General features: G+C 42.8%; 1 protein-coding gene across 1 annotated transcript; it reads right to left on the bottom strand.

The window, feature by feature from the left end:
• Positions 1–4,777: 4,777 nt before the first annotated feature.
• On the bottom strand, positions 4,778–10,004 carry LOC133892876 (universal stress protein PHOS32-like). The gene is made up of 3 exons (XM_062333863.1): positions 9,013–10,004; positions 5,831–5,872; positions 4,778–5,048 (listed from the first exon to the last, which is right to left on the bottom strand). The coding sequence occupies exons 1-2, from the start codon at positions 9,806–9,808 to the stop codon at positions 5,865–5,867; spliced, it is 804 nt and encodes a 267-aa protein (XP_062189847.1). The 5' UTR covers positions 9,809–10,004; the 3' UTR covers positions 4,778–5,048; positions 5,831–5,864.
• Between the last annotated feature and the right edge of the window lie 5,511 nt (positions 10,005–15,515).

Genomic DNA, 15,515 nt, shown 5'->3' with positions numbered 1-15,515 from the left:
GCACTTGACAGCTGCCACTGTCATTGCCGCCGTCGACCATGCACGCCGACATGCATGTTGCTGCTACCGCCTCAAACGGGTTCTTTGTGACTTGCTGATCATTTTGGAACCGGTCCCTGACCGAGATCCGTCATCGTTTGTCGATGACGAGCGGTCAAGCGTCGATCAACCCACCATTCCCCCTCCCCCACCCTGCGCTGGACCCTTCCTTCCTTTGTGGCCCATCTCTTTTACCACCTCCCCAGTTCGAGCCTCGGCCTCCACCTCACCATCACAGCTCTCTCTCTCTCTCTCTCTCTCTCTCTCTCTCTCTCTCTCTCTTCATCGCCGACATCTGCTTGTGGCGTCACGGAATTTGAATTCGAATTCGGATCCTCTCTCTCTCTCTCTCTCTCTCTCTCTCTCTCTCTCTCTCTCAGTCGCACACGGCAAGCGGAGCCGGCCGGCGGACCTGATCCACAGGATGCTGCAGAAGCTAGAGCACATGGAGGAGGAGGTCGAGGCACCCAAGGCAGCAGCAGTGATAGGCCCGGAGCTATGGTTCTGGGGGGCCAAGCGGTGGCCCCCGACGACCCCTTCTTCGTTGCCGGGGACCTCGAGCGCGAGCTCCTCGCCAAGCACATATGTTGAACCCCTTTCCCTTCCCCTCCCATCCTCTCTCAGCTTCACTCCCACACCGATCTCTTCTGCAAACACCTCGGCAGGGCATCCATGAGGTGAGGAGATTCCTCCGGTGCCATTTTTGGGTGAGGCGAATTTCGCTTCGAGTAAACAGATTCTAGCGAAAGATTAGTCACGGCACTTGATTTCCCTTTATGAACTGGTGCTGTAGCGATGTTTCTTGGGAGCTGAATTAATATCCTACATGAACTGGCACCCTGAATGACTGTTGATCCAGATTTGCGAGGTCTAATTTGCTCAAGAACTCGAGCTATCTTGATTACAGATTAGGGAGGGAAGAAGCTTGCTACTATACGTCCTTCCAAGCGTGTGTCACGATAAGAGCACCTTGGATTTCCCTAAAATTAGATACTTTTATCTCCGTCCTGTTCCTGCAAATGGCAATATTGCTATTCAGCTTGTTTGACTCCAGTTGTTGTGCAAGGCTTGCCCTGAATTTCTCTTTACTTGCTTGTTTATTGTGTAGGTTGCCATGGATCTCTCGGAAGATGAATGGAACCATCAAGAGAAGATGGACGTAGCCATCACGTGGTAAGAACTTATCTTTGGTAGTCATTTTAACCGAGGAGGGAAAAAGTTATTTGCTTTGTTTTGACCTAGCACCTTTTTAATACATAAATACTCTTTGATATGTTTCATAGAACCCATATGAACTTCCAGGTGATCGGTTAGTGGTTTGTGATTGCTGTTGTGAATGGATACCTTTCTATTTATCGCTCAAGCTAGATAAGAGTGATCATACTAACCTTGAGTTGAAATGACTTGTATTACAAATATTTTAGCAGGGAGATTCTAGCTGGCAACTTGATGTGTCTGTTGTGTTGCAAATGACTTGATTTGGTTGATTTCTTGCAAGATAATGCTAGAAGGGTATATGACAGAGGATGTGGTGGGCATACCAATTTTGGGAAGTTCTCGAAATTAGGGCTTGCACCTCTTCTTTGGTGCATTATTATTGGTATGTTTATTACGTGCATACACTCTGTTATATCAGGTAAGTTAATTAGCATTTTAATGTAATGTTTTGCACTCACTTTGATCTTCTGTAATGTGGTATTGATGATGTTTCCTTTTTTTCAGGACAATATGTCATGGATATGATAGCACCATTTGGGCTATTTGCATGGTCAGGAGTTATCTTTGCAACTGCTTGGTTGATCATGTTCTATAAATGTAGCAGGTATTTCTAAAATTTTTGCATTTGGTTGATAGTTATGAAAAGGTGAAACCACAACTTGAGGGAATGGATCTATTGCCGGTTACTACTTATTACTTCTTTATAATATTTCGGGTCAGTGACAAAAGTTTGTTGCATGTGTGTAAACGGTCTAAATTTATATTCTATGTAGAGTGGGGAAAATTAATGACTTTATGTGATATATCTAAAACCCATATATTTTTAATTATCTAACTGTTTGACCTGACTCTTGCATGTTCAGATATACAGTGGCTACTAGCCGCAGTCAGGTATGTCACACGTATCAACTTCATAGTTTGGTATGAACAAACATCCTTGTATTGCAGGCTCAATACTGATTTTCTTTGTTGTGCAGACGCATTTCATACTCCTAGAGTAGTTGATGCAGAGAGATAAAAAGCAAAACTTGCACGAGGCAATTGACACTCTGAAGCGTGCTGGCATCCCTGAGGATGAGATGGCAGCCCTAGAAAGGCAACTAGCTCCTAGACCATCCTCGGCACCACCAGCAGCTCCAAGCACCACTATGACACCCGCAAACAGGATGATGAACTTTGTCAGTGTTGGGGTAGAGGCACAGACTGAGGGTAGCAAGCAACGTAACAATGAGGACATCGAGCTACACGACGAGAGTGACGATGAGGAGGCAGGTGTCCAAATTGCAGAGAAGAGTGTTCCTGTTGTGGAGTTTGGTGAGCTTGGCAAAAGAGCTACAGAGAAGAGGAAAGCTCAGGTGCAGATGCCAAATGAGTAGCTGGGCGCCCTTGAGAGGATAAAGAGACGACGCCAATAGTCTATCAGTGCTAAGATCTGAACCTGTGTCCACCATTATGTGACATCAAACCTGTTCAAACGTCGGGTCGGGTTGAGTTTTGGGCGAGACTTTGAAAAGCCCAATGGGAAAACAGCAAGCCAGAGCCCAACGTCGAGTCGGGTTCCTAAGCCCGAGCCTGGCCCAACATTGGTTTTTTGGGGGCCGTGCTCGTCATTTTTCGGGTTTTCTCAGGTTTTGTGCCTATTTTTCAAGCTCGAGCCCAGCTTGAAAGAAACTGCGGGCATGTTTTTGAAGCTTAAGCTTGGCCCGTGCATTGGTCGGGCTTTTTCAGGTCGGGCTTTTTCAGGTCGGGTATGTCGGGTCAGGCTAGCCATGACCAGGTCCATGTGACATGAGCTTAGTGATGTTATAGTTGTTACTTGTAAACATGTTTTGAATAGCGCTTGCTCTTCATGTATAAGAATTTATTGAAATTAATCAGTGTTGATGCATGACCATTTTTGTGTAGTTTTGGACTGGTTTCTTCTATTTTAAAAGGAATTAGTACTATTTAATTTTGTTTTTCTCATTGTGGACAATTGTTCTATCAGCGCTACGTGGTGCCGATCGGCTGATGGGATAGGGTATACAGGATGACCAGGCGCTGCACTTCTACGCTGGTCACGACTTTGCTTGCCAGGAGTAGGTGCATGTGGAAGGAAAATATTGGAGTGGATGATATTAATTGAGATTAGACTGATTAGGTGGGTCCTGCCCCGTGATCAGCGAGGGTTGGTCATGAGGTTTCTTTCTACGATTAGGGCACTGGTCACGTGAGCCCCACCTGGTCGCGCGATGGGCGACGGTCTTGAAAATATCTATTTTCATCTGGCATTTACCGATGTGAACACTCCTGACAGGAGATCCCTTTATTCTTTACATTGACAATGAGATAATTGGTTTATGATTTTAGTACTAGCTTTGTTCATCCCTACTCATGAGTATGCAAATATATAATAGCTGCTCATTGAGATCTATAACATACTCTGTTATGTTCATAGAGCTTATATATTTCCAGAACTCCAAATTTCATTTTACATTTTTGAGCCATATTTGATGATGTATCATGAATGCAACTACACACGAAAGCATCGCATAGTTTTTGGTTTCATGTCTACTTGGCCAAGAGAAGCAAACTAATCATAAAAAGGCTTAGATGAAATTGATATGACAGCACACTAATCATAGTAGGGTTGCCCTGCGGTCAAAGAGGCAAGTCAAAGCAGAGATACGATACAACCCTAACCATGCGAGTTAACGAGTATTGCAGCTACATGATCATCCTGACGCGCACCCCTTATATTGGTTTCTTAGTCGGTACTACTTGAACATGATGGTTTCGCAATTACATGAATATGAGCCAAGTATAAAGTATAGAAACCTCTTAGTTTGTGTTTAAGTTGATGTGCATTAAAGGAATATGTTGCAAGAAAACTGGATTTATAAAAATGTTCAATTATTGATTAAATATTACTGAATACTTGCTGATAGGATAGGGTTATTTTAAATAATTTTAATACATATCTTATTTTTCTTATAGAAACATTAAGTATTGCTCCTCTAATCATTAAGTATTTAAGTTGCGTTAAGTGCAATATAATATGTGTCGATAGGTTTAGAAACTGTAGCATTAGCACGGGTAATCTACTAGTTGTTAACCTAATTATTCACTATTCCCGTCCGTGCGTGTAATAGGTAGGATTAGATGAACCGTACAGAATAACAAATCCAAAGAGTAACAAGAAATGCCCCCATCAAGCACAAAGTTCTAGAGACTGAACCTTTCCTCTCCGAAGTAGCCCATCTAGTATTTTTCTCAGCCCTATATTACTGGCGAGACCAAGGATTCGCCACTTGCTAGTGAGAAGGAATTTGATCTTTCTAATGGGTTCCATACTTCCATGGTTTCCACGTGCCAGAAAGGTCGTCTGAACAATAGAATATTCCACAGGACAATAACTAAACCAAGCTAGGGAACAAGGCTCTAGTACAGAAACATCTAGCTTTTTTAAAGCACATTCAGAAAAATAACGGAAGCTTCTCCAGGCAGGAAATTGGCAATGAACATCAAAAGATCAATGAAATATACCACAAAGTTACTTTTATTTAAAATAAAGCAAAGCAAAAGAAAAATATTGCCGAGGTGATGTACTTGGTTCTAAAAGTAGTCAAACTGTAACTTTCGTCAGAAACAGTAGATTTGAAGAAAGTACTAAGGAGAAAAGGCAACTGAAGATACAACAAGGAGAAATCATAGATAGACATGAGCAACGAAAGTTCAACAAACACCAGATGTCCTCAGTAGAAACCACACCTAGCACCCGGGCAACAGTTGACTGCTAGAATCTTTACATGCTGTGTAAGGAAATAGAAGGAATTAGAGGCAAAACAAAAAATAGAATGAAAATTAATCTAACATATGCATGGAAAATAAAACCTTTTGGTCGTCGTAAAATCAGATGCTAGAGCTTTGTAAAATCATGCTTAAATAGTGCAATTTCCCCCCAAAAAATCAGTTAACTGTCTACGAAATTACTAGTGACACGTTGGAGGCGGCCGTACAACACATTAAAATAGCAAAGTGCTAGTAGATGGGAGGAAAATGATCAAATCAAAGGGAGCAAAGATTTTTCAGTAGCATCAATTACCAAGGGTAGGGCAGACGAGTTTTTCAATAGTATTTTAACCTTAAGAATATAACATCGTTCAGGTCCATCTGGGATTCAGCAGTGTAGCTTTGAGCATGAAATAATCATGTTGCCCAAAGCCACAATTGATCACTTTGGGACAATCAAGCGGTCAAGCTTCACCTATCTTTCCCATTGTGATTATTAAGCATACTCGAACCTCACCAGTTATAGTAAATACTTCATTTGAAATTTTAAACTGTATTACTTGTCGTACATGTACCTAAATTACCACAAGCTACAAAGATACCAAAATTCTTATTGTATCTAAGGTTATGATCTTAACAGAATACCAAATGTGCTACTAAATCGCTGTCTTGACAGAAAACATAGAAACTTTGGACCCAATGGGTAAGGACTTACTGCTAAGAAAACATTGGATAGTTGAAAACTATGAGACAGCAATGATACAAACTAGCGGAGAAGTTTAGTTCTATGCTCACTAGTCACCTGTATCCAAGGGGGCTTCACGATACATATCCGATCAAGTATCTGCAGAAATATCATCAATTCAATATATTAGCTTAATTGATCGTGTAGGATCCTTGACATGGTAGACACAAATGGATATCGTCATTTAATCTAACACAAACATCACTAATAAGGAAACAAGAAATTTTGATAGTCAGAAAAAACCTAAAGTACAGTTCTCAGTTTTCCAGGCATCATTGCTAGCATTAAGACACAGCTTATTAGTTAGTACAGACTGATAACACACAGAAAAAAAATGAAATTTCATCTAAAATAATCCAAAATGTTAGCTGATACTTTTACTAATCGAAAGGTAAAGAGTGTAAACTACTTACTCTTTTAAAACAAGAAAAAAATTGTTAATATTTTCAACTATTTCATAAAGCTATTTAGGAATTACAAAGTTAAGCCACAGTCTATATCAGCAGACAATGTACGTACGCAGAACATACTTCTCTAAGTATATGTTCACTGCTAGTTACTAGCTAGTGGGAATCTCCCTGAGATACATTGACTAGTGGAGGTGGTTGTTACCCAGCCAACCAGGGTTTGATTCTCACCTTCTACATACCTTCTACATATTAATGCTAGTGTGGACGTCTCCCCCCCCTAGTCGAGTTTTTTTTAGTTACTAGCTAGTTAATCATAAATACTAAATTGCATGGTGCTATTATTTCTGCAAAATTAAACCATCCTAGAGAAGAGGACTTGTTGAAGCATACACATCAGACAGTACAGTGAACCGGGGTTATACAATTCAGATATATACCATTAACTTTTAAGTATCATTTTCCCATAACATGTTCATGATTAATGATTGGTTACAAAAGTAACTGTCTGTGTAAAGCAGGTTTGACTAACTGTTTATTTCCTAAAAGCTTGCCACTTTTAAAGCAGGTTCCACGCTTACTTTTCTATAGGATGATCTGGATTAATAAACACAAATGGATCCCACTGCCTAATAGTTAACTCCCAGAACCTCCCTGTTCCCTTCCCGTCCTATCTTGTTAGGATAAACACCTCTGAGAGGATAGCCGAGCGGCGTCGGCTGCTAGGGGGAGGGGGGGATTAGAATATAGATTGGGAAGACTTAGATTAATTCTTCTCTTGCTTGATTACAATGATGTGCAGCTGCCCTTTTATATAGAGTGGGAAATTACAATCCTAAATCAATCCAACTACTAACTTATCTCTAAACAAATCAACTCGAATCCTATCTCTAAATGATAGCAAATCCAATCTTACCTTTTAAATGACCCCTAACAAATCTGATCTAATCTTATCTCTAAATGCTATCTAATCTTTCCAAATAACTAACTAAAAGATAAATTAAACGAGGTGATACAGTAACACGCGCTACAGTAACGCCCATAACATGCCTTTATAATAGTTTTCCTGGAACTGGATAGCAGAAAAATAGTTATTAATAACTAACCCACACAAGCAGGCTAAGCTGCAGGTACAGTTTATCTCCATTTCAGCTGAAGTCTGAAGCCAGGACCATACAGGGGAGTTCATTTGAGGCATAACACCGTAACAACCCTTTTACAAAGGATAGACTACAGGTGAGTCACGGTAGCTACAGATGCTGTAGGGTAGGCTTACGGCTTAGCAATGGATAACATGAATATCAATTTCGTTACTCAAGGCATATCTGAGTTCAGTGATCAATTATTCATACAAGCCACAAAGGATGTCAAGATCATTGTTCACAAAGAAAAAGTGATCGTTGTGATCAGGTGCTGTTGGACCTCATCAACTCAACCTCCAACCAAGGCAACATAGGGTACATGCATCGCTGGCACAGATGGCTGTGCAGAAGCTAATTGATAGGCTGCAATCTGCAGGTGACACTCATACTCATGCCAATACAGGAGAGAAAGGAAGATATGCTCAATCACCAGAAGGCACAAGCTCAGTATCCTTAATTGAAATTGGTAGGGGAGAAGTCCATGCCATGGTTCATTCCTAAGCTGTATGTTAGAGGAGGTCGGGTTCCAAAATATTAGCCCTGCCTTAATGGGATATGCACTTCTTTACAAGCTAATTCTGTTTACTGGAGAACCATTGGCATCGGTATTAAGAGGTTGAATACATCCAACTGTATTATTGTACGCACATAAGTGAAGGAGAAGGGACAAGCAGTAACATAATGAGTATTGCACCTTAACTTTTTGGGGGGATTTATCGCTTTACCTAAGACAATATGCTACCCTTATAATAAATTAATAAGCCTAAGCATGAGCAAACAGGCTATAGTAAATTTATCATCGAAAACTAATCCAAAATCTTCCCGCAAAATGTCCAATCAGGCGGAGAACAAACGTAAAGTACTTGTCAATACAACAACAGCAGCAACAGCAGCCTTTGTTCCAAGCAAGTTGGGGTAAGCTAGAGATGAAACCCACAAGATCCAACTAAAAAGATGATGTGAAAACAATAATGATAATAAAGGTACTAACAAAATAAAAGTAATAACAGTATAACTTTATAAGGAGACTGATGCATAAGTTATGGTTCTTGCACATGGATTGCTAACTTCCACGCGCTTCTCTCCGTGTAAAGTACTTGTCAATAAACAAAAAATTTCCTTTCAAGCTCAAAATAAAACTAATTTTCAGAATTAATTGTTTTCAGACATTAAGAACTATCTGGAATATAACGGAAAAGCTAAAACACTCATGGTCTATCATTTATAGACTTGCAAAGGAAAATGTGAAGCAAAATGACCAACCATTAAATTGGTAGCCTAGTTACTGCAACGTTACATGTACAATTGTACATGACTAAACAAAACCTGTAACCCTTAAACCTTGAGATTAGGCAACCGTAACAGTGCAACCCAGCTAAATCCTTACCTTATATACCATACACCAGTTTGCTTGACCCAACAGTCAAGTTCCACAATTTATTCGATGTTACATGTTAAGTGAACCTACTAAAATGTAACAAGATCCAAGTGAAATCCGTATCAAAGGAACTCTCCCTTTCGGTTTAGTATAACTACTTAGCAGGTTAGCTAGATGTAGAATAACTTATAGTATGCAACTACTAAATTGTAATGCACATCTTATTTTGAGTTGAAGCTTTGGTTTCGTACAAATAATGACAGCAGGCACAGACACATGCTCAAGCAGCTATAAAAGTGCAAAATCAATTACCCTTGTGCTCCTCAGTAGCATCATGGTACTCGGTCTCCTCCTCCGGCACAGGGTGCAGCACCTCCTCTGCACCAACCGCTGTCTGCACACCACCGGCCTCACCACCCTCTGCCACACCGTCATCAGGGAAACGCACCACCACCACGGGGCAAACACAGTGGTGCACGCAGTAGTCACTAACGCTCCCGAGCCTCCCCTTGCTGGTCCTCCGCGAGGCGCCAATCCCTTTGCTCCCCATGATGACCGCGCTGAGCCCAAGCCTCTCAACCTCGAGGCAGAGCCGCTCCTTCATGTCGTGATCCTTGACGATGTGGATCTTGTAGGGGATGTCCGCGTCCTTGAGCGGCCTGGCCAGGTCGTCGGCCTTGGAGGCGGTGAAGGCGTCGAAGTCGTCCTCCAGCCTGCGCGCGGCGGCCTCGGCGTCGTCGCCGTCCTCGCCCTCTCCTGTGCTAGGGTTAGCGTTGGCGGCGGGGAGGGAGACGACGACGGCGCCCCAGTCGGCGCCGTAGAGCACCGAGGTGGGGCGCACGTGGAGGAGGATGACGGCGTCCCCGGGGCGGAGGTAGTTGGCGACGGCCCACTGGACGGTGTAGGCGGACTCGTCGGAGAGGTCGACGGCGATGGCGATGCGGCGGTGGGAGGAGCCCGAGGGGACGGCGGCCGCGGCCGCACTGAAGAAGACGCCAGGGGATCCGGGCTGCAGGGACGCCGGCAAAGGGGGGCGCGGGGTCGGCGCCTTCACCGGCGGCGGCGCCGCCAGCGGCAGGTCAACGGAGGGGCTCACCGGGTTCTGCATCCCGGGCGGGATCTTCTGCGGCTTCCGGTGCGTACGGGGCGATCGCGAGGGGAGGGGATCGCTCGCTCGCTCGCTTTGGGAATTGCTTCGTGGGGAGTGGGAGACTGGGAGAAGATACTGGAAGAAATGGAAGAAGCGAAGGCGTCGAGTGGAAGTCGAAGGGGAGGATAAACTTGTCACGGGTCAGGACGACCGGACTTTTTTTTTTATATGGAGACGAGCGGACGTTTGGACGACGGCAACACCACACATGGAGGATGGATAAGGACAGCGTTTGGACGGGTCTGTAATCTAACGGCTTGGATCAGCTTGCACACTCGCTGTTGCTACACTTGGAGACAAAAATCCAAAAATACATACCGGACCATATTTAAAAAATAGATAATATGGTGTTATATTTATAAAAATAGTAAGTGTATTCGACCTTGATTTTAGCATATGATGTGATGAAAATATATAGGATAAATAGTATTCAGTATACAGTGTGTCAAATATGTGGAATCTCAAGCGTATTTGATATACTGTATTCGGTATATTGTGTGCCGAATACGGATAATAGTGTCGTATTTGACACACCATATGTCAAAAATGTCATGCTCCCGTCTTGTCTGTCGATCGGCTCCCTCTCATGTTGAATGCAGCGTGCTTCTGTCGGCCGGCTCCCTCTGCCATAATTCGGTGAAAGCACAACTCGATCATATCGATCCACCGGCCTGCAATAATGAAGATGCATGCAGATTGCTATAATTCGGTGAAAGCACAGCTCAACCATATCGATCCATCAACCTGCAATAATGAGATGCATACATTTAGGATTGCAGGATTGCTTGATCATGGAAGCTCTAGTTTTCAAGATATATTTAGAAGACGGTAGCCATTTGAATTATTGGTTTATTAGTTGGCTAATTATACTCCACGCATTGCCAAATTAGTGTTCTTTTGCGTAAAGGAATGTATTATTTTTCATATGCGGTCACAATGAATGGATGCAACCGAATTTGTTAAAATTACATTTATTAGTGTTTATTCTTCTAAAATAAATTTGAATATTCCATCACAATAGTTTATTTCGTGAATAATTTATTCATTTTTGACATGGATGAACAAAGTTGGTTAAATATTAGTGTCCTTCTCGATCAATCGACGAGACTTCGACAAAGTCTATTGGACTAAGGACCCCAAATCAAAAAGGAATGAATATATTGGTTTAGGGTCGCTGTCATTCTACATGATATACGAGGGAAGCTCTATCTTTTTGGGTTTAAATTTTAAGCAGCTGACATCTTCTTCATCTCATGATCTAATTGCATTGTGTTATGATTGTGCCTTTGCCCAAAGTTGATGTTAAAGGAGAAAAAGATCGCAAGAGATTGCTTAAGCCATAAACAATACCATTATATGCATAGTGCATAGCTGTTGAATACCTAGATCATCTCAAGATGGCGGTGGAAAGTGGTGATGCAATTAGCAGAAGAATACTAAATGCGTTAGTCAATGCTATCAGGATAAGATGGTTGTCGTCTCCGATGTGGTGATGAGAAGTTGTAAGGATGGGTACAAGCAAATTCATCATCATCTTCAGGATCATCAGTGTCCTCTGAAGATAGAGGCCTCAGAGGGAGGGGTCATTGTGACATGAAATCATTGTCATCGTCGTCATCTTGAACTATCACGGTAGGAGCATATCTTATTTCCTTGTTGGTTTACGTTATCTCGATATGGTGCGTGAATGTCTTCTTGCAGTGCTCCTTGAACCTTTTCCTGTATTGTTGTTAAAATGTTGAGATATTGGTCGCATATATCCTCGTCGCCTCATTATTTTCTGGTTGAATAGTAGAGGGTGCCCATGTACCCCTTAGATTCGCTGATCTTCATCGTCTTCTATGCGAACAAGGCATCACACCCCGCCGAATAGCATATACATTATCAAGAAGTTTGGGATGTCTTTGTTGATCAACTCTACATCTTCTGGGAATTCCTAACGCAAAGGGAAGCATTCAAATCAATGGAAAAAAGATAAGTAGAGTAACCAAATAGAAAATAATGAACCTAAATACGGGATGCATACTGGTCAGGCAACATCAATATCCTTCTTTGCCTCCTAGAGAAACCTAGTACAAAAGGATGGTTGGCTAGTTCGCACACCCTGAGATCCCTTTGACGCCGCTCGTGTATGAGGGTCATAAGGTCGTCAGTGGTTACATGCTAGAGTAGAGCGGTTAACGCAGAATAGAAGGGTCTTGCATGCAATTTGGACACGACTTGGATTAGGCTGTTCTCCTAGAAGGGATCATACTTCCCTTCATGCACAACCTACAAGGAGGTATTAAGTGCTATATTGATCGTTATAGGTGTCCATAGAAAGCTTGTACTAGAAGATCTCGCCACAGATTTATTTATCCTTGACTGTAACGTTCTGGCTCTGCACCAAAGCACGAATCCTTGATTATTTAAGAAACATTAAAGAAGTATTAAATATCATAATTAATATGTAACAATGCTTAATAATAACTAATAATAAAGTTATGTGCCATAATTATTTGATAAATATTAAATAGATTAAAAGTAATTACATTAACAATACAGTGAATAAGACATAATAGAGATGACTACAACAATAAAGTGAATAATACATGTGTCATGAACAAGTACAAGTGCACCGAACAATTGCACTGGCTACTCAATGACGATGATGTCGCATGCAATCTCGAGGAGTGTAAGCCTCTGGTGGGTGTGTGGCCCTCATCCCAGTAGCCTGTGCTGGCCCCGACCACGTGTGCCCTTATTCGTCATCATCATCATCCTGCCCTATGGGACCCCCACCGAACGTGTATCCAGACCTGCTAACTTGGCCATATATATACCATGATGAAGGATCCTCATGCCGAAGTGTAGACGCCTCTAGTACGTGCTCTAATGGAGTCCAATGTGCCGAAGGCTCACCCTGCTGGTACCAATATGAACCCCCATGTGCATCGGGATAGTGGGGTACTGTCCGCTGAGGAGCTCGATGAAGCTGGCGGCCTGTATTGCAGCAGCCCAGTCAAAATCATGCATGCCACTCTAGTCAGGCATCTATTGTGTGCAGTCAATGACGTCTTTGTGATAAGTCAATGCTGCAGTCGGAGGTGTCATCGTAGTTTGAGGAGGCTGTGTCCACTACGTGAGATGTGAACCCAGTGTATATTGCTTGAACTTAGAAGCCTGCATGCACTCCTCGGCCTCAGCACGGGAACGTGACATATGATGCTCCACAGCTGAAGGTGCCTCTCGCGACTATGCTCAAATGGGTTCATGATGGGCGCTAGACGAGCCTTTGTTGTGGGAGGCATGGGACGAGTCCATAACTGGTAGGTTGTACCCCCTTCAACGCGGGGCATAACCACCTAGAACATGTATAGCGGACAACAAGCGGGACCCTCTCATCCTCATGTAGTCCTGGAGAGGGTTCGATCCCTCCGAGTTGATGACCCGCTTGCTTCCTCGCATGCTTGCTCCGTCTGTGTATGCATCTCATATGCCTCTTCGGTCTGTAAAAGTTGAGGGTCATGTCAGTAATACAGAGGTTTAACCAATAAAAATCGTTAAAAGTATCGCATCACTTACTACAACATGAAAAAGGCGGGCACGATCCTCGGGGAAGGGTCTGGGGGCTGGCTCTACAAGTCCGCTAAGTAATGTGGCACGCATACGCGGATGGTACCACGAAAGGTACTCCCAGTACGTGGCGTCGTCCGTCCACTTCTGTATGCGCTCGGCATGGATGCCTAGTCCTGCATGCCTCCGCTCCCCTGTACGCTCCTCCTGTATGTGACATAAATAGTTATAACTTCTTAACATATATCACCTAAGGTACTAATGCTACCTACAATAACACACTTATTCGTGGGGGAGATACTGGCACCACCTGTTGGTACCCAAACTGCCTCTGTACATGCTCAGGAGAATATACTTCCACGTTGTTCATGTACAACAAGAAGCATCTGGCCATCCATAAGTCTGAGTCACGCAAACAGAGGATGTGATGTGTCCTCTAGTTGAAATTTCGGCCACTCGTGCCATACGCCATGGATCCTACTCCACGAGATCAGCGCTGAGGATGTCCAGATCACTAATCACCCGGGAGTAGCTACCATGGTATTGCTGCTGACTCCATCTCAGCTTGACATGAATCCACTGATATCCCATCGTAGGCCTCATGTCATCTGCAATACCATCGAAGATAGGGATTGGATAGTAGCTCTTGCTCACCTAAGACCGATAAATCGGAAGGTACTCTCAACTCTATAGCTGTAAGAGGTGTAGGCAGCCTATAACATATCCCTTCTTCTTTGACCATTGGGTTGCAACACATAATCTGAGAAACCAAGTTGAAATATGACTTGGTTCAGATGTGATGAGTGATTGACAATGGTGTTGATTTAGTTTGATGACTTTGAGATTGCATGGGCATGGTTATGTACTGCAATTATGATGATAACTAACCAAAGTTGATGTGGGTTTACCCGATCTTCCGAAGGTAATATGATAATCGATTTGGTGGAGTTTCAACATTGATGATCCAAAGGCTTCGACCAAAACAGATCAAGAACCCTCGCAACCACTACACAACTACTCCGTGCTAATCAACCACTCCAAGACGTGGTTGACCTTGTCAAGAAGGTTTTTTTATGCAAGAGACTTGAGAAATACAAGAAAAAACAGGTAGATGTAATTTGAATATTGCTGATTACCAATGAAGTGCTCAAGTTTAGGGTTCTACAAACCGATATACAGCGAAACTGTCTAAAACAGAATAATCTAAGTAAAACCCGAGCCCAAACTATGATAGCTATTGTACATTTATAGGGGGCGTGAGGAAATCAACCTAAGGTTGTGCAGCTATGGAAAGAGGCGTACACAACCTGGACTCCATCCCCGATACGATTACATGACCCGAGAAGGTCCAAAACGGTGACGCAATACCTTATCCCTTTGACTCTGATTAAACTATATGGAATATTTAGTCGAGTCTAGATCCATTGGAATGGTTAGTCATAATCTTTCGAACAGGTTTAAGAACGTCTCAATTGGACTCCGTATGCGAGAGTTATGCCCATTTCACTGACATATTGTTCGGAGACTCCAAACCGAATTTGGAGTCCAACTTGAGCTCAACTTGTTATTCGAGTCGACTGGCACTCGAGTGATTACGTTCAGGTGAGCTTATGATGCCTCTTCTATATTCCTAAACAATAAAATATCACAAGAATTTAGTAGTAATTCATCCAAGAAGGTATGAACAGCAAGGAACGAGTTCACCTTGTGGTTTAATTATCGCGTACATGCTCTTGTAATTGGCCCTTGTATGATTTGAGGATTATTAGTAGTATTGCTCGTATCCGAAGGAACCATGTCCTCATCAAAAATTACAGAGAAAATGGAGTTGGCGTGTTTGTCTCTGAGTCTAGGAAAATTGTACACACCGGATGGTCTGGCGTTGAAGAAAATAAACTCACTGGATGATCTGGTGTTCACATGCAGTATACGCCGGAGCATTTCAACGAAGAAGCAAAAATTAAAGTACACGCCGGATGGTCAGGCGTTGGGCAGCAGTGAACACTAGAGCTTTTCTTGCAAAGAGGTTGCAAACTGGCTCTGATGGACTTATATACGTCGGATGGTCCGGCACTGGGCAATGTGTACACTGGATGTTTTGCTAGAGTAA

This window comes from Phragmites australis, chromosome 15 (genome assembly GCF_958298935.1).
Source record: "Phragmites australis chromosome 15, lpPhrAust1.1, whole genome shotgun sequence".
NCBI lineage: Eukaryota > Viridiplantae > Streptophyta > Magnoliopsida > Poales > Poaceae > Phragmites > Phragmites australis.
This window is presented reverse-complemented; position numbering and strand designations above follow the sequence as displayed.